Below are 23,347 nucleotides of genomic sequence, written 5' to 3' on the forward strand. Positions count from 1 at the left end.
ATCACTTACCCCCTTGTCGTTCTAAACCCAAATCAATCAATCAAAATCAAATTCAAATTTTATTTGTCACATACACAGACATACGTAGTACGACATGTAGTGAAATGCTTTTGGGCCATCATCCCATCCACATACAGATACAAGATGGGGGTAGACATGACGGGATGACAGAAATAAAGAAGTACAGCATTACATGAGGAGAGGTGAGGCGAGAAAAAAATACTAAGATACTAAGATGAAAAGCAGGAGGCTTGTGACTGTCCCATTGCCTATCAAGTAAATACTGCTTTCAAGGTCCATGAGACTACAAGTTTTTGCACGTTGCTCCCAAAAAACACCCATTACATTATTAAGAGAATAGGGACAACCCATTTTGACGATGCGCACAGACCGTTTTCTCAATCGTTAAAATAGCGAAAGTGGATTTGGACACACCCCGAGTGAACCTGCACTGTACGCATTTGACTTTGCGTTTAAAACGTTAAAATAAGGCCCATAAAGTTAATCATTAACTCTTACTTTGATCTTTATTACTGATATTTTACTTGAATAACTATTTGAAAAGCACTATTTTCGCAAACAAGAAATACTTAGGCAAAACCATTTTTAATTTGTCAATTTTGCCGTTCTGAAATATTTCTGGCAGAAGCAGAAAAATTTTATAGTAATATCGCTTCAAAGTCAGACTTGCTGTTGTTCAGAAATGTAAAGTTGTGCTGCAATAAGACATTCAAATCTAACAGGAAAAATTCCAACAATATGGCATAGACAACAGATTATAGATATGAAAAATATGCTTTTCATGTCATAGATAAAACTTAACACCTACCCTCATCACACCTCCAAAGTACACACCACCTTAGTCACATGATACACACATCATAGCACACATTACGTCATGGACCTCATCCAAAAAAATGGAAGACGTTCTCATGCGCACACATATCCATGCCAACCAAACACCTAAACCACACCATACACTTATAGTATACAACATAGAATTATAGTTATAGAGGTTGACATTTAGCATATTAACTGATATTTACACAACTGTATCCAGTCCCGCACTGCAATTTCATATTTCAATGGTTTTTCCACTGTGCAAAACAGCTTGTCCTAAGAGCAAGCGAACAACATGTGAAAGTTTCTGATAATGTAGGTAATGATATTTGTAAAAAGCAGGCCACAGCCATGGTTTTCATGACCTTCTGTTTTGGTTTGCTGAAGACCAACTCAGTATGTGTGACCTGACCACAGCTACCCGTCCTGTTTTGGTTTTTGGTTTTTTTCCATTTCTTTTTCTCAATGAGTCTTACCCACTTCCCATTATCGGTTTTTGCAAATCAGTTATGAAATCGACATTTTATTCAATAAAAAATTAAAACTGCTCAAGCAGACAGGCCTGACCAGATATTCCAGATGACTGAGTCCAAACATCATACGCAAATGTAAACCCATCTTGGAGTGTGCTTCTGTTGACACTGACACCAGCTAAAGCTTACTCAAATTAAGTCAGTCTGTGCTGTTGTCACACTCAAAATAGCTTCCACTTCAATTTGTAGCTTAAATAACGCATACAACGATTTGTAAAAATGGAGCACCGTATCAAGTGGTCATTTGGATTTACTGCACCTAGACACATCCACCATGCAATATGTATACGTGACTGCTGGGGTGTTTCACTATTTACAATGAGCCGCGCCAATCATTAGCTTAAAAATACAAATAAACCAAAAGAAATTAACACCTAAATAAATAGTTAACATTCATTGGTTGTTAGTGACACTAAAGCAACAGGCCTGAAGAATGCAAATATACAAGATACATTTCATTTGAATTTTTTACATCCTGAAGAAACTAATTTTCACAGAAACGTGTACACAGAAGTCAACTCCAAACTAGTGCCTAGGACAATACACAAGGGATTGCATCTCGAAACAAACAGTTGTCGTTATAGATACTGTCACTATCAGCACCCCAGTTGCTGAAAACCTGCACGACAGGCCTTTTGCTCAATACAAAACAGATTAGAAAGCAAACGATACGATTCAATCTGGCATGCTGACATCTTGATTACATGCTTTCAAGTGAACAATCCGTATAGTATACATAGCATCCAAATGCCAAACTTAGAAACTGAAAAAGTAGATACTATGATAAAGTCCTTGTCTTTTTGGGTTTGTTTCTAAGTTCATGGTAAAAGACCCACTGGAAAGTGACCATGAATGCCAGGAAATCATTTGCCTTTACAGCTCAGAAATAGTGTTGGGTGTGTGTGTGTGTGTGTGTGTGTGCACATGCATTGCATTATGACCAGCACATGTGATACGAGATGTGTTTTGCCCTTTTTTGCAGAGGTGAACAAGGGTGCTGAAGCGAGAACCGGGACGGTGGAGGTGACGGTTCAGTCATGTGTGGTTGCTTGGCAGGTGATTTAGCCAACTTTGGCAGCTTCTTGTGCTAGTTGCCTGCAGCCAAAGGCTTAGGAAAAGCAGGTGAAGAAGTCTTTAAGAAAAGCAGGGTGAGACGCAATATGGTAAAGTTCAAAAGTCCTTTAAAGTAGGGCAAAAAAATACAGTTATCTTAGGGTTATAAGGAAGGAAATTAGAAGGAAACTAGAAAAACCTAGAAAGAGTAGGGTAAGACCAATTACTTACATTAGGCCTAGATACGAATATGTGAGACTTGGAATATGGTTAGAACAAGTTACAGATGTTTAAAGGAGTTGGTTATGGTTTAATAGTCCCATGATGCAGGTGGCTGGTTGGAGGTCTGTCAGAGTTCTCTGATCTGTGGTGCAGAAGATAGTTTGAGCTCAAGAGGACTGTGGAAAAGAGCCTTCAAAAGGGATTGTGTCTAGATGGTAAACCTCATTCTGTGAAACTCTGTTTCCAAGGATATCGTTGCTATTGGACTCCAAATAAACATAATCATATAAAGTAGTTGACATAACATACACATGTACTTATTTCACACAACAATCAAAATTAGGACAAGGACATTGTTAAAATAGTTCATATGACATCAATGGTTCAACGTTAAATTTTATGACGAGAATACTTTACAACAGTGACTTGTTCGGCTCCTGAATCAGAAGCGTCACACTAATGTGTTTTACTCTCATGAGTGCATGTCCAACATTGAATAAAATAAAAGAACAAACTTTGCTGAATAAAGTCATTCTTTTTGTTGTCTTTGCGCACAAAAAGGTAAATTACTGTTGAAGTTCTGATGTCACATGGACCATTTTAACGATGTCCTATTACTACTTTTCTGGGCCTTGAAAGGTGTATTTGTGTTGCTGTCTATGCTTTTAATGAAAAATATCTTCATTTGTGTTCTGAAGATGAAGAGAGGTCTTATGGGTTTGTAACAAGTGCCTTATTAGATCATTGTTTGCAATTAATTAATTTTAAATAAAATGAGATCATAATTATTGTCTAAATGCTGTCAAAAATCATGCTAGATTAGCAAGTTAGGTTTAGCATGTCACAATGTTGGACATAACCTTTTAAAAATGTTTTTTCATGCATTATATAAATGCAAAAGTTAATTGCCACTTGACATTAATGTTTATATCTTTATGTGTTAAAATTCATGACCTTTCACAGATCATGGAGATCATAAAGTTGAACTGTATTGAAGGTTACATCTATTCATGTGAATATAACTTTTGTGGTCAAAGCTTGTATATCTGAAAAAAAAAAAAAAAAAAAAAAACCTAAATATTTAACACTGTTTCCACAAAAACCACACACGAATACTATCTTTGCCATGTAAATTGAGGAAAAAAAATCAAAAATAAAATAAAATCACCACAAAAGTAAACCACTTCCTATTTCCATTTTTATGATCTATGCCTTTGTTATATTTCTTCACAGTTAATTAAACCCAAACAAATCTGCAATCAAATGAAGCGTACATGATCCTACGTCTTTCGATACAACCACTCACAACACAACGTGGTGTACAATACCACATTATATCCTATTTCCTTGTCAAAGGGTGCTTATTTACAAAAGAGAGGCTTTTCAATGGTTCTCAGCGGACAGTGACAGAATAAATAAAATCTGGATGAGGTTAGTAATCCTTTCTAGTGGTTACAAAAGGTTTTTAAATGGTCAGTGCTGATGTCTAGAAACCACAACTGTATAGTATAGCATATTATTGGAGCGAAAGAAAAAAAAGGAAGGAAGGAAAGCAAGCAACCGGAAGTTGTCACTTTTAGCATTCAGCAAAAGCGCTCTGCGATTATGACTGGCGCTGTGCATGAAGACCAACAGAGTGGAATGTATGAAAATACAGTCATAAGTCATTACACATAGACGGTATCATTTTCTGGTGTGGTATGTAAATCAGCTGCACTGGCAGACTCAAAATCAAGCAACAGCGTAGTTTACAAAATGACGTAAATAATATTGTGTGAACTGGGTGTGAAAAGTTTTCAGGGTTATCCCATTGTGGCAGTCAGGAAAGCCTAAGTTTGGGCTTGGCCGAACATGGAGCATGCATTCTTTTAAAAGACAATTACAATTAAACATCAGATCATTTGGATTCCAGGGAAGCAGCAGATGCTGTGTTTTGTGTTGGTAATATAGTCATTAATAAGATTTTTAGTGGCACAAAATTAATGTTCAATAAGATTCAGGCAAAAAGACTGATGTGGACTGGCATGGGGGCTGAAAGAATTCATCTGGGTGAACAATAAGGCTTCTTTATGGAGCAGTAAGGGTCCGGGACACTGAACGGCAGAGACGCACATACATACAGAAAGAGTTGTGAGAACAAAAGCATGGAGGACAGAGGAAGAGAGCTCAGGCTGGTACAATCCAAACAGGGTTGGCAGTGTGTTGAATGGTGCTAGAGTGGCAGTAAGGGTTGGGGGTTGAGAGCCTCGGATCCATACACTCGAAAGGGCAATAAGGCCATCAGCAACGCCTAGCTAAACCCTAATAAGCCTAACTCTCCCAGTCGTTAGGCAGTGCTCTTCACAATTTGTTCAATCCCACCACATTCCCCAGATAAAGATGTAGGAACAAATGTGGCCACATACCAACCAGTGGAAAAACACACCCCTATTGTTCTCATTTGGAATCAGTTTAGTATTAACAAAGGTGTAGGAAGAGACATCATTTGGATCCATTTAGACAAAGGGGGTCCAATCCTGCTCCTCGAGGAGGATAGGTACTGCCTAAATTAAACACACCCCAGGTGTCAGAATTCTAGAACGTTTCAGGTAAGTGTGTTGAGGCAGATTGGAGCTAAACTCTGTGGGACATTGGCCTTTTCGGGAACAGGATCAGACAACTCGGATTTAGGTTGTTGACCTGGAAAGAAAACTCATTCATTCGTGTTAAAAAACTGAATCCCTGAATAATCATGTCAGAACCTTATTAGGCATTGTTCTAGATGTTTGTCCAAAATAAGTGATAAAAAAATAAATAAAAATCGGGGGCTCTTTGAAATCAAAAATGATGCTAGTTTTAAAGAAGCTATGCTGCATTACCTCACCTATTTCAACAGTGGTCAGGACATAACCCGTGAGGGTTCTTCCAAGTCAATAATTAACCATTATTCAGTCGGTGCCAGGATACACAGTTGGACGGATAAGATCCTGATAAGAGGCAGCAACTGATGGACTGCTCCAAGCTGTCGAAAACATCAGCCATGTGAAGTGGCACTGATTTGGGGCAGATGTAAAACATTTGGCCGGTGTTATTCAGAGCAACACTTATGTAAATTCATAGGCAGAAGTCCCTTGTCAACCTATTAAATGTCTAGATCCACGCATCTCTCTAAACGCTGTTTTGCTCTTTTTTTAAAATATTGTATATATAGAAATTTTCTTATTCTCCACGGAGGATGTTTAGGTTTTAAATGTCAAACACGGTTGATGTAAGCAATTGGCGTGGTGGGCAGAGATGGGAAAGTCTTATGATACAAGCAGAAAAGGCTGGTTTCTTGTTCAACATATGTAAATGACTAAACAAAAGTACATGTTAACGCAAATGTACTGAGGGAAGGCTTGCTGAATGCATCACTGTTCTAAGATTATGAAGCATCATTATTCACCATACATATAATAGAAACTTAACTGTAGTGACTCACAGCTGGACATTATCTGACATCATGTTGAAAAACAATTATTTGGCTTGTCCCTCATTTTCTTAAAAAATAAAGCTTAAGTTTACAGTACGGTGTTTGCGATGGAAGTGAATTGGGCCAGCTTTTTTGCAAAGCAAAGCACAACTGTGATGTTTGTGAAACTTTGTTTGAAATCGCTTGCATTTATTCTTTAGTTAAAACTTGTGCATTATTTGAACTAAAGCAATCTTCTGGCTATACTATTATACTTATAACTGTCTTTATAGTTACAATTACTAATTGGCCCCATTGTAAATTGGCCCCCAATTTTTTTTCTTAAGAAAACGAGGGACAAGTGGAAACTTATTTCTGTGATAATAAATAACATTATGGCACAACAGTGGTTTAACGTGTACTGAAATCAGAATAATCCTTTAAGGTTTTGAATGCCGAGTTATCTGTAGGCTTTGAATTCAAATCAATGCCTCTTTCTTTGTGCTTTTCTCTCAAGCCTCATTCCGTTCCGCAACTGGTTCAGGATCAGCTTTTTAACCACTTTCCTTTGCTCATAAAAGATACCAGTGCAAAGCCGAAACTGATTCCAGGCCAGTCAATCTGGAATTTAAAGTGGTAGGCGGGGTTAAGGGCCGTCCACTCTCACCATAAACAGGGATGTTGTTGGTTGGTAAGCTGCATGACCCAGAGAACTGGTGGAACCTGCTGGGCCAGATACTGAGAGCCCTCCCAAGCATTTTCTACCTCTTTTTCTCTTTTGCTTCATTACTTTCCTCAAACACCAAGCCAAATTTAACATCAATGACCAGCTTCATTATGTTGGAGCTGGCAGATATGAGAAAGATTAGATTTCTGGGATATAGTCGGGCAAAGGTTGTTGTGACCTTTCGCATGACCCTTCTTGAAACCACTCAATTCTCATCTCATTATGACAGAACTTACGTGATTTTTAAATGAAGATAAACCAGTAAAAGTATTTGTATTTCCATAGTGCAAAGGGTGAAAATAAAAAATGAAAAGGGTAAACGTGATGGCTGTTTGCTTGTAAAAGACCATAAATCTTCATGCAATAACACTTTTCAGGTTCCTCCCTTCAAACAAGGGTGCAAAGGTTTCTTCATTTGCAGGTCAGCACACATGAACGTGTCCTATCGTACGGGGTTCATCGATCAAGAGCCTTCTCACATGTAAAGACCTTCAATCCAGGAAGAGCATCGCCAAGAAGATTAGAAATCCATGCAGCAGGATTAGCACGTCTGAAGTTCACAGATTCAAAACTGACTATCATTTCTCCTATGTCTGCATAATAGGCACTTTTTACCCAGTTCTAAACTCATTGGTGTGATAATGAGTACAGGCCTGTATTAATGTAAAAAGACTCTGGTAAAAAGTAAATTAATTAAAACAGTTCAACAATTCTGGTAGTACTTAGAAACCTGTTTACCTAATTTGTATTTATTGCCTGCAATAAATATTAGTTTAAAATATATAATAAAATAACAAAAAAATTCTAAATCATTTCACTTAATTGAAAATACTTAATGAAAGGCCGCCGTTCTAATTAAATTCATTAATATTACATTATTGATAATACGCTTTTGCTATAACATTACAATTTTAAAATTTTGATACATATGACTACTGTAAACGCGGCAAAATTACATGCCTGTAGTTTAAAGCTTAATTCTCATCCTAACCAAATAGTCCCCAAGCAGGCAAATAAGGGTCAGCTTCTCCAATAAAGAGGAACATCTCAGCTTCATGTTCTCTACAACGAACAATTGTAAAATACAGGTATCTTACGAGATAAGAAGAAATCTATAAAACCAGTATTTGTATCATAATGGGAGTAGCATATGCATGGGCATTCTACAGAATCAAAGACGCTGAACACAGTTTTCCAACTTTGATGTGTCATTCCTCATTTGTGTCTCTTTAGAAGACTTTGACAAGTTGAACAATCCAGGTTCTTCTCTACTGGCTGAACCTGTTAGAAACTTCACCAGCACACTGAAGGCAGACACCCTTCAAATGCCAAAGCTACAAAAACACCAAAGTCACAATGAGATCATATTCTTTGAGTTCTAAGAAAGGCAGCACCTTACTGTTCCAAATGTAACAAACTCTGGTCAAACTTGTCTTAGCTAGTATCGTAGTATCTCTGAGAAACTTTTTAACGCACTGTTTTGATTTCAAGCTTCTAGCAGAATTAATGTTCAGATATGAAGATACAATTTAAAATATTACAATATCATTGTACATACAACTACATTTTCCAGAAAATCTATGCAAAATGTGTAGGTTGGCTCTGCTGACAGTGTCAGCTTTGGAACAGTACGCCCTTTTTCTTTGCAAAGTCACAATTCAGACAGGGTTTATATGAATCGCACGTATTCAGTTAGCACAATGATTCTCTATGCGTTGTATCTACAGTTAAATTAGTTGATACGAAACCATGTGTGCGCCTCATGGGAGTGTCAGTGTTAACTTTGACACAGTCTGTGTAAGAGTTCCTTTCCGAATACATTTTAGCACTGATTCCCTTCTTTTTACTGCACCTTTGCTGGGTCTCCAGAAGACATTTAAAACCAATTTTAGCAATATTGTGCATTTTGCAACATTGAGAGCTTTTCGGGCTCCAGGGTTCCACCCAGAGCCATAGAAACCACCCAGAGTGTCTCCTGGTGACGCCATGATTATGAGTCTTATACCCAGCATGCTCCTCTCCTGGGACAGTCTGGTAGCTTGATGCAATTAATGAGCAAGCAAACCTTAGTTACCTTAGGGACCGATTGTGACCGAACCATCTGCATATAATCTATCAGTGACCTACGTTATAATCTATCAGTGAGAACTCTCTTGCAATTGGACCTTCGGCTCCCAAATGGCTTGCGTTCCCAAGGTGTAATTTGCCAGTCTGACACATCTCCTTGGGGAAAGAGAATGGAGGGTTATAAGGCAAATAAGTTTGATGACACTAGAGCACCTAAGTACCGAGGCCGTCCCAGTCGGCATAGCAGCCGGCAGTAAACACTTCTCACGCCTGAGGATACCTGTTCATCCTACAGTCTTGTTAGAATCCAGGTATGCCTATAACTGCATGAACCACACTGATCCAATAGGAGGTTCTATCACAACCACGAGACAATATTATGAAAGGAATTTCACTGTATTGAGCATTCACAACCAAGATGGCCCTTAGGTTGGCATGCTGCTTTGTGGCTGAAGCCATGGAAAACAAAAAGGCTATTGAAGGAGAAATGAGATTCATATCCTCAGAAAGGAAGCATTCCAGAGATTCGTGCCTCTGCCTTGTACGCTCTTCTCAGAAATTAGCGAGCAACTAAACCAGTTCTTTCTAACTTGGTGAGATCTTCACTAAAGGTTCACTAAACTACAGCCTAAAATTTTATGTTGATTATGTCAAACCAATTTACTTTAAGTAGATCATATTAAATGGAAAAATATATGTAAAATATGGTAACAATCTGGACAAGTGAAATAATTTTTTTTTAATATAAGAATTCTATAAGAAATTATACTTTTCTAAATGCAATACAAAATAAACAAAGCATAAGATAAACCCAGTAATCCAACCTTAAATCATAATTTCAAATGTGCATGTGTCAGAGCATTCGGGAGTGGGAATATGGGCGCTACTTGAGCTGACACCACTACGTGCCGTGAAAAACGTCTGCGTGATGTAAATAAAGGTGCTAAAGAAGCCCTTGTCCTTTTACCTCTGTACAGAGTTATTAACCGAAGTGATGCCTTACTTTACAATAGTGGTCATTACGATCTTACCATTCTAGTTACAAGATAACTAACAGCCACAAGGCCAGTTGTTACCTATACATTCACGCACCACTTCACTCCTCCATTTATCTCGTTGTCCTCATTCAAATTCATGCTTGTTCGAGAAGTGGAACCGCCTGATACCATTTTGTCATTGCATCGTGGCAGCACTCCCGTAACAGTTCGTCGCCTTGTCATACCCTCGATATATGCGAGCAAATGGACTACAGCCCCCGCACCTAGTCTACAGGTCCAGCTGGTTTCACAAGCGATCAGTTTGGAGAAAAAAAAAAAAAAAAGAGCCAGACTTCCCCCCTTAGATTTCTTGGATGTTTGTTTTGCTGCCTGACTAAGGCTTTCTGAGTTTGTCCTTGCAATGTCACACGCACTGTTACTACGAATACTTTCAAGTTTTCAAAAGTTCAAAGCAGGTCTAGCTAGTTTTTCAAAATTAAATAGATATGTGACTAATATTATGAATCACTTGTTTCTCAGCGGGGACAAACAGCAATCCATGGGCTCAAGATCTCAAGGATGAGCTTGAAAAAGAAGAAGAAACGGAAACAATAAAAAAAAAAAAAAAAAAAAAAAAAAAAAAGCAGCATAAAATTTTGCTCTAGTTGATTTGGGGCCATCTTCTCTTTGACAAATCTCATCAAACATGAGGCAGAAATTTGTAGGGCTTTCTTTTTTATGCCTTTAATAAAAACACGGTAATTTTGACAAATGCTATTACAATTTAAAATAACCATTTTTTATTTCAAAATACAATTTATTCCTAAATTTTCAGCATCATTACTACAGTCTTCAGTGCCTTGTGATCTTTTAGAAAACAGAAAATTGATTTCCTGTTCAAGACACATTTCTGATAATCTTTAATACTGCAAACTTGTCTCTATTAAAACATTTTTTCTTAAAGATTAGCAAAGATCTAAAGATCAAGTATTCCTTTTAAAATGTGCTTTAGTTTTTGATATTTTACAGTGAAAAGTTCTCCATTAGGTATTTTACATTTAAATTTGTATGCCATACTCTGATATCAGATATCAGTCTAAACTGCAAATCACCTAGATACATGACCCCACGAGACAAATACCGTTTTAATCTTTCAGAGAAATGTAGTTGATATTTTGCACTAAATTAAAGATAAAACTTATCCGCTTGCTTAACCACTAGTAACTCAATAATTAGCTTCATTGATTTTGAAATCACTAATGACTCACTACAAAAAAATTAAAATAATAAAATACTTTGTACTAAAGCAATATTTATCACCCGAGGGTTTTAAAATGTGCTTGTGTAACTATGTGGAAATATAGATTAGCAATGTCTCAGGCCAAGCCCTTGTCTTGAGCGGTGGGGATTCGAGTCCTCACACCAGACACTGCAAGCTGCTGAGGAACGACTTTAACACTCAAAGCCTCAATGAAGCACTCAAATCTACGCAATCCTAAAAACACACACTCATTCACTATATCACATACAAACACACGCTTGCTTTACAACAAACACGCTAAATGATTACAGCAATGAGGGTTCAGAAATAATTAATGATGTAATCTGTTCTTAAAAGCCTCAGAAATCTGTGGGAATTCCAAGTCAACTTCTAAATTCCCACACTTTTCGACAGATTAATTTGAAGGTCTTTCCTGGTCGTTAGTGACTACTGCATTAAGTAATTTTTTTAATCCTTGCAATTAATTGCAAAAAAAAAAAATTAAAAATTGCTATCGTGATTAACCTGATATTTACTGACGCAATTACTTTGTTTGGCAGCATTAGTGTCTTGGAGTCGGGTCGTCCAGAAATTTGAACGCACGCTAATTTCTAGCTGATCACAAGTCAAGACAATGAACAATGCAACATTAAACGCTCTCTTATTTTATACACGCGTATAACTGAAATGGTCCGAGATACCAGCAAATGAGCGAAGCCTGATTTCATTCAAAAATTAATATGAAATTGTGAAGTGACCGTAATTGCAAGGATACTTAATGTGAACCGTGTGAATGCTGACAGCACTGGTGTGGAAACTTTCCTACTTAGCTGTTTTGTTGTGGGTCATGCTGGAGTTTATGCCACTGCTTAGACAAGACAGACCGGTTTGTCTCACACACACACACACACACACACACACTCATTTACACCTTCTACATTCTGAAATATCCACCCTTCTTCTGCACTTTGAGCTTGTAGCCGGTACATGCCTCATATCAAGATGTTTATTACAGGCATAATGGCAATAAAATCCTGTCAATACCTAGACGTTTTTTGTTTATATGACTGGATATGTACAAACTAACAATAAAATGAAAATTAAATATAAAACTGGGATACCAGGTCCGTCCCCCCGCTTGTTCCTTGGGGAGTGACAGAGGAGAGGCGAGCACGGAAGGCTTGTTTATCTAATAAGAGCCCTCAGTGGAATATCTACCTGCTGACACGACGCACAAATATCACGATAATAATCTAGGCGTTTCTTATAAAAGGGTTTCAAATATTACCTTGGTGTATTAAAAAAAAAAAAAAAAAAAAAAAAAAAAAAAAAAAAAAGTTAACACCTAATTTTTTTTTAATCGATTTGGTGATTATTTTATGACCTGACTATAATTCCGTCATCACGTGTGACAACGGCTAGGCACGTAATTTAAAACCTAACATAATTCCTGTATTCACTGCATAATAGGCCACTTAGTTTCTGTCACACAGACAAGGCAAATCGTTTTAAATGCACGTTTTAATAATAAACTGAACACGCACTTAAGTTGCAAACGTATTTAGTTTTATTTCTCGATTCAGTGATCCGGTAAGTGTGAACCGATTCACTTCTCATCGTGAGCGAACTCCACAGATTTATTGCAAAAGATAAAAAAAAAAAAAAAAAAAAAAGATGAAAGCTTGAATCGGTTCAGATGTGTCACGGCTACTGAGAATCTTTACGCATCAAACTTCCTCCCTTGCTGTTAAGTGAGTGAATGCAGCCTAGTTCCTCAACCAAAGATTGGCATCTTAAGATATGCCTTGGTTAAACTTCCTCAAAACAGAGTGACTATTTGAGCGACTTCGTGTTGCTGTTTCAGGACTCACCTCCGTGTCTTCATCCGTGCTGTCTCTGTCGAGTTCGCCGATGTAGTACTGCTCCATCCACCTCCGGGCGTTCTCCGAGTGCCGGTGTGGGGGTCCTTCGATCTCGCGGCTGATGTCCCGGCCGGAGCGGCGGAGGATGAGCGCCTCTCCTCCCGGGTGCATCCGAAGGAACCCGGTCACATCGTAGACGCGCGTCCCTAACAACACCCAGCACGATTCCTTGGTGCAGTGCGTGGCTACCTCCTTTTCGGAAAAAAAGCGAGGGGACACCGAAGGTGACATTTTCGTTTTCATTTAGGGGTGTCCGCAAGACGATAGAGAACGGTAGGCACGCAGGCGGGACCCCCACTGACTGTCTCCGGCGCTCGTGGACTACAACTACTGACTTTGGACTCCTAGTCCGAGCAGAGTTCATACCCAGCTGCTCATGAATAATTCATGACGCAGCCGCCGCAGACCCGAGCACCTGTTGCGCGCGCCGAGCGCACGAGCGGCAAAACGGTGGACACGCTGTATGCGTGTCGCGCAAGACTAATTTCGTGTTTTATTTTGTAAAATTAAAAAAAAAAAAAAAAAAAAAAAAAAAAAAAAACGCACTATTGCCAAAATCTCACTCGTCACGTAAACTATCGATACTTGCCCAGTGCACTTCCTCCTTGTGGGCGTTGTTGGTGTCATAACCCTGTCGTTATGTTTGCACACAGGGTGCGACTCAAACAGGCTGTCAATAGCGTTTTATGGCACCGTGAGACGTGACTCGATCAGTGAAATCTTTTTTTTTTTTTTTTTTTACGTTTTAAATTTAACTTGAGACGCAGCTAGCCCGTTTTGACTGAATCAAACCTCTCCCACACCGGATGTTTTTTCAAATAGCAGGGCCGTTTTGCAGTTAGGTTTCTAAATTGCTGTAGTTTATATACGTGTAACGTGGAACATAAATGAGATTGAAGGTCTTTTGAGTGTGATTGTTTATTTTGAGGTTTATTTCTGCCGCGCGCGCATTCAAAGTCGCTGTAGTTGTGCAAACAGACAGAAATGAGTACTAACATAAAAACAAAACAGTGATTGATTGATTGATGAAAGTCATTTTAGTCACACTCTTCTGCTTAGACTACCTTTTAAGTAGAACGAACACTCTAAATTATTTTATAACCTAGTTTTACCCTAAACAAGAAGGCAACATAAAACTTAAAGTGAAAAAACAAAGGCATTTCTCCACTACACTTTCGCTGTCCGTTTCACTTTTCTAGCGTTGATGCCGGTTTAGGTTTTATTGTAGCGTGTCTCAGTTTCGTCTCGGGGTGGCAGTATTGCTAAGTAAATAAACAGGTTTCGCCTACAAGTTCAGCATTTTCAACGTTTTTACAAAAAAGGCTTGAAAAATATATAACATTGTATGTAAAGCGAGTTTAAACAGTAGTAAAGTTACACAAATTATAAGGCTAATATGTAGCGTCACAAGTTGCTGTATTCAGAGGCAGGGCCATATCAGTGGTGATATTCTGTACTGTAGATTATGATGAAGGGTGACCTTAATAAAGGGAGGAGCAAAGAAACAGGAAGGACATTTAGTGGCTGCTGAAATTTGCACTGGTGGTTACTAAGAGATTTATTGCAGCTCCATATTTTATGACACTGAACCATACATATTTACAGCTAAGGAGAAGATAAAGAGTTCGGGGAGCTCTGCGCTGTATTGCATGATCAAATAATATGCAAAAGTACCACCAAAATATAAAACAACACAGAACATGCTGTTGCAAATGTTTTTTGGTTTAAAAACTGTCCTGATAATATCTGCAATATAATGCAATAATACTTTTATACTATTTTGAAGATTGCAGATGCAGTACTTTTGTTTGATTGCATGTAACTTCTGGTTTTTGTGTGACCTGTTTCGCCTCGCAGAGCTGGTAAGGCCTGTCTTGAGGTTTTGTGGGTTTTTTTTTTTTTTTTTTTTTTCACGAGACAACTGACGGTTGAACAAGACAAAAAAGGCTGTGGCTGTCATAATGGGCCTTCAAACATACACCAGCACAGATGTGTGGGTTTGTGATGGTGTTATTTTAGAATGAACTTTTGAGTTTTAAGTCTTACTAATACTGTTTTGTACAAAGTCCTTGCTTCTCATCACTGGTGGATGCTAAGAAATTGATTCATGGATCCAAGAGAGTCTACAATATTGTTTGAGTCCATTTAAAATGGTTGCCATTTAAGCACAGGGTTGATTTTAAGGTTTTTACTGGTTTTTAAAGTACTAAATGCGCTAATACTAATGCATTTTGACTGTCCTTCTAAATGTGACCCAAATAAATGTTTGGTGTTTTTTGCACCATTCAGTTTAAAGAAATACACTATAAGCCACTCATAAGCCATGTTCCAAAACCAAAATAGACATTTTTAAAAAGCACCTAAAAGATCTTTCTTTTAGTTTTTGAATAATATATGCCACTGTAATCATTGTTATATTATTATTATTATTATTATTACTGTTTTTTTTTAAGTTGTCAGACAAATTAAGCGCTTTGAACTGCATTCATGAAAGACGCTATGCTACACATAAATTTATCTGCGCCCCGATGATGAAAGCCATTCATTCATTATTCTTGATAATCATTATCATATTTTTATCAAATATCCAAACTCTAATAAACACACACGTGACCCGTGACCTGTTGTCAAGGTATAGCAGCGTCACTGTCAGTAAAGCATGAGCTGCTTTAATTTGTGTTTGTACGCAACACAAATCTTCTCTCCCATGAGCACGTATACCAATTCATAGCGTGCATTGTTCTTAGAACGCTCCTTTGTTCCCTCCTACTAGACTCTAAATTTACCCACCAGAGACAAAGGTAGCGTGATAATTAACTGCATGTCCTTGCTGTTGAGGCCCTGAAACGCGAGACACCCTCTGCCCATTGTTGTGTCCAGTTTAAAGCAGCGGCGGAGTGACATCACTTGGTGATGTCAGGTTCATAGGGCGGAACCGGACCGCTGGGTCCCCTGTGATTGGTCAGAGCATGTGGCACCTGGGAAGACAACAAGTATAAGAGATGAACGCTCAGTCAATATTTTACGTATAATTCTGCAGCATCCCTGGGACGCCCTGAACTGAGTTGGTTACCATGGCAACATTTGTACCGGTAAGTATTTGAAGATTAAGAGTGCTCTTTTTTTATCGTAAATGAGTTCACTTTTAAAAACTTAAGATGCCTTCACGCGTGGTTGGAGTTCAATAACAGATGGTCCAAACAGAAGAAACATTTTTGCTGAAAACCTGATATTACTTTAGTGATATTTGGAGGAAGGATTTTGATTTTAGATGCTTTTTTCATGAAGAGAGTTTAAATATTGATCACTATTGAATACAATAGTGTCTCTGGTGGTGATACTAGTGAAATAAAAGACATGGCTTGGATCAGTTAACATGATGAATCTTATTCTCAGTTCAGTTAGTTTGAGCTTTCTTTGTTCTAGACTGGGTCATGTTCTGTCAGCGCTATTGGTGTGGATGTATCATGTCTGTGCTCTGGGCCGATCAGGTGTCAAGTAAAAGAATCGGTGTGTCTTCAAGCTTGTTGTATAGAGTTTGTGTATGTGTGTGTGTGTGTGTGTGTGTGGGTGGGTGGGTGAAGGCTTTGGTTTCTTAGGATGTAGTTAATTAATCGTGTTCTTGGTTTGAAACCAGTAGCCCAGTGAAAGATTTGTTATCACCTGGTTGATCAATTGGTTGGTTAATGGTTTTAAAAATATCCAAATCTTGATTTCAAAGAAAACAATTGCTCTTGTTTCTCTTTCAGTGTGCATCATGCTATGGCAGCAGCAGTGTTCAGCTCTTTGGGAGGGGGCCCGGTGGCGATTATATGTCCCTTTTCAGTTACAGAGGACCCAGAGGGGCCCCTCGGCCACGTCTGGCCTGCCACGCTCCAAAGATGACACTGCGTCAAATTTGTCGCATGTTACGTATAATGCGGCAGCTGCGCAATAAAGAAGCGGCAGCGGCTGCAGCCGCCAGGTGAGGCTTACATTGCAATACTCATAATAAAAGAGGTTGTTCACTCAACAATAACTTTTAACAATAAATGGTGTTTAGTATATAATATGTTATTTTATGATTCTTTTTATCATTTATTTGTTCAAAACACTCATTCCATAATAAAACATGTTTTACATTTACTCAACTGATTCATTTACTCCCGAACACCTGATAGTTTGAGAACACATAAAACATAAATGGATCCTCACAATGTGCACAAATGACTAATTTATTCCATTGATTTTCTCAATTTGCTAATTTTATGAAAAATATGCTACAGTAAATAATTTATGTTATGAGCAGAGACACTTCAATGGGGTTTTATTTTGAAACATCCTTGGAGTGTTGCATGGTATCATTTTTAGTGAGGGGCATCTACATTAGTTGGCGGACCGGATGTAAAACTAATTATATTGTGCCCACAATTTACTTTTTTTCTCTTCCATCATGTATGTATATAGGCCTACTTAATAAATTACAAATTAAAGTTTAAAACAAAGTTTCAATTTAACTATTGATTATTAAAAATATATTAATGTCATTTTAACCTAATTCGCTAATATATTCACACATAATTTGTCCTTAACTGTCTATTTTTTGATTTGCCAGTAAAATTGTTCCAAACAAACCTGTTGAAGTTAATCGTAAACATTCAGTTCATCAGTGTAGAATCAATTGCTCATTGTTTTGGAGCAAATCTGTTAATTGAGTGATTCAGTAACTTGCTTGTAAAGACACGTTTCGCGGCTGAGTAAACGATACAATGACTCATTCGTAAACGCATTTTTCATTCCTAAATGATTTGGTGTTTTGAACAAATTAATTATTCAAAAACGCCTGATGGCATTACCTGCAGACTGACGGTTTGTATGTGTACAGATAATACAGAGGAGTAATCAAAATAATACAACTCATCAGGAACAGCTACATTAAAAAAATATTAACTAATTATCTCATTTTCACCTTCTGTGTTCCTTATTTTGCAGAAAACAAGCCTCTCCTCCCAGTTCACCTATGATCAAATCGGATAAGCGTTGCTTACCCGCTTGCTTTCGACGCAGACGTAGTAACAACATAAAAAGAGTGAGTTAAACATCCAGCATCTTCAAAACCTCCCAACATCTTCAGCCCTGTGGGAGTTTACAAATTGGGCAAAGGAGCCAGACCTCGCTCTACACAGAAGATGTAAAGTGAGGGACCAAGACATCGTTCTACAATCTTGTTGGATTTTTTTTGTTGGGAGGCTTTAACGTGCAACAAATCTGGTTTTAATTGGAAAGAAGCAGATCTTTAGATGCCCCGAGGGCTGGAACCCTACACATCTTACATTTCACAATGACACAGGAGTTTGTTTTTTTTACATGATTTTTTTTTTCTTGGACTTTTGGACTTGAATCGTGAAATCTATGAAATTCCAGTAGGGTCAAACAGTTTTGTGTGCTTCTATCTGTAATTAAACCAGTGGAAAGTCCTCATCAGGTGGGAAATACGACACAGCTATTTGTTTGTTTATTTATTCATCTGTTTGTTTGTTTCTGTGTGGGACTGGGGGCCCAAGGTTCCCTCCGTCTCAAAGAGGTGTGATGGAAATTTAGCTAGCGGTGTGCGTTACTGTGTTGAAACTAAAACTGTGTGACAACATTGTGAATTTACTGATTTCCTATTTATATGCATTTGAATAACTTTTCAATAATAAAACACCTATGATGACTTAAAAAGTTGAGTGAAGTTCACATGATTCATCACAAATAATCGTTAACTCGGCTATAGATTGCTTACACAAGTTTAGCTATACGCTCAGAAGTTTCCTGCTTAAAATTTATTTTGAAATGTTTTATGGGCAATTTATCTAATCGTATGCACATATCTTAATGTAAAACAAAAACAGTCAAACGAACAGGAAATCTCGGAATTGCAATTGTTGAGCACCAAAATAGAATTAATATTATAGTATAGTAAATATGAACTGTATTACCTCAGTTGAGAAAACCAGCTGTGCTGTAGAATGTTTATATCTTTGAAGATATTTCCCTAATCATATAAACAACAAAATTCATGTGTTACCACTTCACCATTTAAAATATTCTGGGATAGTTATGAATTGTTCAAATAACACAAAACAATATATTTAAAAAGTTTTAAGTTAAAAGAAAACGGTTAAAGTATCACTTTTTTTCTTATGGGGAAATGAAAGATGAAATTAATAGCAAAAAGCCCAAGCTGCTTTTCTTTGATACATTGAAAGTGAATGGTGACCACAGTGGTCAGAGAAAAACTACTTATATTTCAGTCTGTTGCCCACACAAAGCTATCATATGGCTTCACACGGCTTGTAATATAGTGTTTGAGTCACATTAACCACCCTCATGAAGAATCTATGGTACTTGAAATCCCTTGGTCACCATTCACTTTCGACAGTATGGTACATGATGGTAGATTCTTCAAAACATTTCCTGTTTTATTCCACAGAAGAAATCCAATCATCCGGGTTTAGAATGACACAAAGTGAATAAATAATGCCTGAAATGTTATTTTTATCTTCCTTTAAGCGTTTAAGCTCACCTTACGGTTCTGCTGTTTGTGGCTTTCCACTGACAAGGGGCAGGTGGGTTCATCATCACCTCTGACAAGAAGTCGCAGACCACGGTACAACCAAGCGGTGCTGAAAATTTCATGGCGAAGATGTTTTCTGAACGTGAGCTGCTGAGGAGTCAGGTTGTAGGACAGGAAGCAAGGGATCAGGTGTCCTCCTGAGCAGGAAGTTTATCTTGAATTCACGCTTGGTCTCACTCTTACATTAGCTGTTGGCCTGTGGTCTGAGGCAAATTAACTGATGCTATAAATAAACACAGTTTAAAAACAGTCAAGTAAATTGAATACGACAAACATGAAAATGTCAATGGCACAGAATTAAAGGTAAAAAAACAACAAGGTGTGCACAGTCTGTTCTTTAACGTGACTTACCTAATCACAAGGTTTTATCTGATTGGCTGACTTTGGGCGCACTTTTAACTAGTCTGTGTGGAGACGAATTTGTGTTTATTGTAAGTACTGGGCCACAAAATGTGCTTTTAAAGTCAGTTTAAAGGCAATTCAGGGTGTTGCTTCTATAAATATAAATGCTACTTATTGCTGAAAACACATTACAAGATTGTGGAGACCCGTTTTTTCACCATTTGCCTGTTCAGGATAGTTTGAAATCACGACTCGATGAAGCACAGGGCCAGCTGGGCATGGCCCCTTCCCTAACACTAATCACCAGAGAGCAATCAGTGTTTCGCGAGTTGCTATCATTACAAGAATTAGTTACCACAACCTACAACTCCTAGCAAGCTATGCCTCGCATAAATGCATATTACCAAACATATATGGCTGCGCAAATCCAATTAAACCGTTAGAAGGAGCCTCCGTTCAGGTTGTGGTAGCATTCGACAGTCGGATTTCCAAAATTAAGTCCGCAAAAACCGTAAACGCTGGGGCGTGTAAACAGCGGACAACCACCCCCAGCGTTTAGGTTTTTGGTAACTTAATTTTGTTGGCATTTTCTTTTTTTCGCCTGGGTGGTTAATACATTCTTCTGCCATGTGACACACACCTATATAAAAAGAGAAAAATAGAGAGATATTCAGATTTGTTTCAATACGTCACACCTATACACGGCTGACAATTGGTGGCTAATTTGTATCAGTTCATACAATTCAAATAATCTTTTCTTATTTCAGGGAGATTTGTTTTGCTAATGCTAATTGTGCTAACATTATGATTCTCATTCTATTATGACATCAGTGATTTCTGATTTTCCTGCTTCAAAAAAATCGAACTGTAGTTGCGTGACTTGTATCTCAGTTAGATGATAATCACTATCTAGTCTGGTTTTAAGAAGCTAATTATAGGCTAGTCAACAAAATTTCAGAAAAAAATATTTTAATGCAACTGTCACCTTAATAACCTTTGTATTTGATAGTGCAGCTATATACTCTAGGAAAGAGGTTTGGAGATGAATCATCAGTCAGATGACTGTGTTTCTCAATCATTCTGGGTAATCAATAATTCTGTTTGCTCAAGCTAGATATACTATCAATGAGTCATCTTGTAAGAATGTTGTCATAAGACTAAAAGTATGTTTGGTCAGCTTCTGTCAGACAATGTTTCCTATTCCATTCTCACACCCAATGAAATGGGAATCTCCTCAATGTTGATTGGCACCAACAGTTACTTATTTTCTCAAAATGGCCTCTCTTTTTACGTTTAAAGGGATAGTTAACCCCAAAAGTTCACACTCATGTCACCCCATGTCGTTTCAAACCCCGTAAGACCTTTGTTCATCTTCAGAACACAACACAAATTAAGATATTTAGGCAGATAGGCAGGAAATTGTTAAAAGGTTTATAAAATGATGTTTAAACACGACTTGTCAAACAGACTATTTTAACAATGTCCTACTACCTTCCTGAGCCTTGAACATAGTAGTAATCTTGCTGTCTATGAAGGGTCAGAAAGCCAGGTTTCATCAAAAATATCTTGCGTTCCAAAGATAAACAAAGGTCTCATGGGTTAGGAATGACACAAGGGTGAGTAATAATGACAGAATTTTCATTTTTAAGTGAACTATCCCTTTAAGTGACCTTTTGGAGTTTGTTTACCTAACCATACTCCCATTCATCAGTGTAATTGCTGGATGTGGTTTAAGTTATCCAAATGACCCAGGGTTCCTCTCACCTCCAAGTATGACCACCGGGTGCAGCAGAAGTTACATAAGGTCATTACTGAAGTTACATCATCAAATTTGATCAAAAACAAAAAATGATGTCACGATGTGACAGGTAATGTCTCTAAACCTCATTTTCATTTCACTTTGGTTAATCAAAACGACAAGTATTCTGCCAAGAGAGATGAGTAGGTGTCCAAAACGGCTGTGCAGGATTTGGGGCTTGAAATATTCATCATTTTCATATAAAAGCATATGTATTTGAAGCCCTGTGAGGTTTGTCCTTGACATACATTCTCTCAGGAATGGAGATTCACTCGGAAATATTCATGTCAGAGTCACGCATGAGGAGCTGTTGGTCAAGGTCAGGGCAACCGAGGGTAGAAGTAACCACACAAGGCCTGGGCATGAATAATGATGAGTTTCTCTGTTTAACACTGAAATTGAGAAGAGGGTTAAAAAAAGAACTAAACACAGGTGAACAGTGACCTGTGGAGGTAGGCCGGACCAATGTGGACTGCGTAGATCAAGGAGGTCTTGGAGAAACCGCGTCATCCCATGAGCCAGCAATGGACACTTGAGCCCTTGGTGTCACAAAGGGCCGCTATTGAGACACCTCCCAAAGCGCCTACAGTCTGCTGCCTCACGTGGGTTTGAGCCAGTCACACACTAAAGACTGTCGTGTAAAACTGGTAAAAAAAAAACGAACAAACTTCTCTTTTGTGTTTTAGGCAAAGTCTTTTGCGACTCGCTTGAATCTACAAAAACGTTTAACGAAGAGAAAAAGCTTTATTATGAGGTCGCCCTTATTGTAAGGGCAACAACATCTCTTGAATAAAAAAAGACCTGTTATGATGACGCAGAGGAGCGTGGGAGCCAGAGCCAATTAATTAACCTGGCTGGCAAAAGGTAAGATATCGCATTGCCCAAATATTGCTTAACATCAGAGATGAAGAGATCGTGTTGCACACAACATGACCAACCAACCAGGTCTCACGCACCATGGTCAGCAGTGAAGTGAAGAAAACAAGGATTCTGTTTGACAAACTTAACTTACCCATGTTTTGCATCACACTTTTACAGTACAACTGAAAAATCTGTGTAACATTGTAAAAGCAGAAATTTTAGTTTCTAGTTTTAACTCGTATTTTTGTTCACTATAAGGAATATAAATGTAAGTTTTGACAGATTTACTCTTGCCTAAAATATTCCATTCAACACAAGTTCAAAATTGAACCAAACATTTTGATCAGTTTATAGATTAAGGACCTTCTAGAACATGTGATATCTTATAATAATAATATACCTTTGTTTATCTTCGGAATGCAATTAAAATACATTTTTGATTAAATCAGAGCTTTATGACCCTGCATAGACAGCAATGCTAATGACACGTTTAAGGCCCAGAAAGGTAGTAAAGATATTACTAAAGTGTCCCTATTATGAGTTATACAAGCTTCATATTTTGGGAGTCCACAACAACAGGTTGACATGCATGCAAGGTCAAAAAACACTTCCATTGTCTTACAACGTGCATTTATTTTTACCTCACTTGTTTAACGTCTCCCAAACGTTTTGCAGAGTAATTAATTTTTCCAAACCCCTCCTTTGCTGAAGCTATT

At 37.9% G+C, this 23,347-nt stretch overlaps 1 protein-coding gene across 1 annotated transcript in view; it reads right to left on the reverse strand.

The window, feature by feature from the left end:
- fa2h (fatty acid 2-hydroxylase) overlaps positions 1 to 13,411 on the reverse strand; it is a 22,370-nt gene extending 8,959 nt beyond the window's left edge. The window contains exon 1 of the mRNA XM_043228522.1: positions 12,982 to 13,411. Within this exon, the coding sequence (XP_043084457.1) occupies positions 12,982 to 13,275 (294 nt within the window). The 5' untranslated portion in view covers positions 13,276 to 13,411. The remainder of the gene's footprint in view (positions 1 to 12,981) is intronic.
- Positions 13,412 to 23,347: the final 9,936 nt, after the last annotated feature.

Source organism: Puntigrus tetrazona, chromosome 25 (assembly GCF_018831695.1).
Source record: "Puntigrus tetrazona isolate hp1 chromosome 25, ASM1883169v1, whole genome shotgun sequence".
NCBI lineage: Eukaryota > Metazoa > Chordata > Actinopteri > Cypriniformes > Cyprinidae > Puntigrus > Puntigrus tetrazona.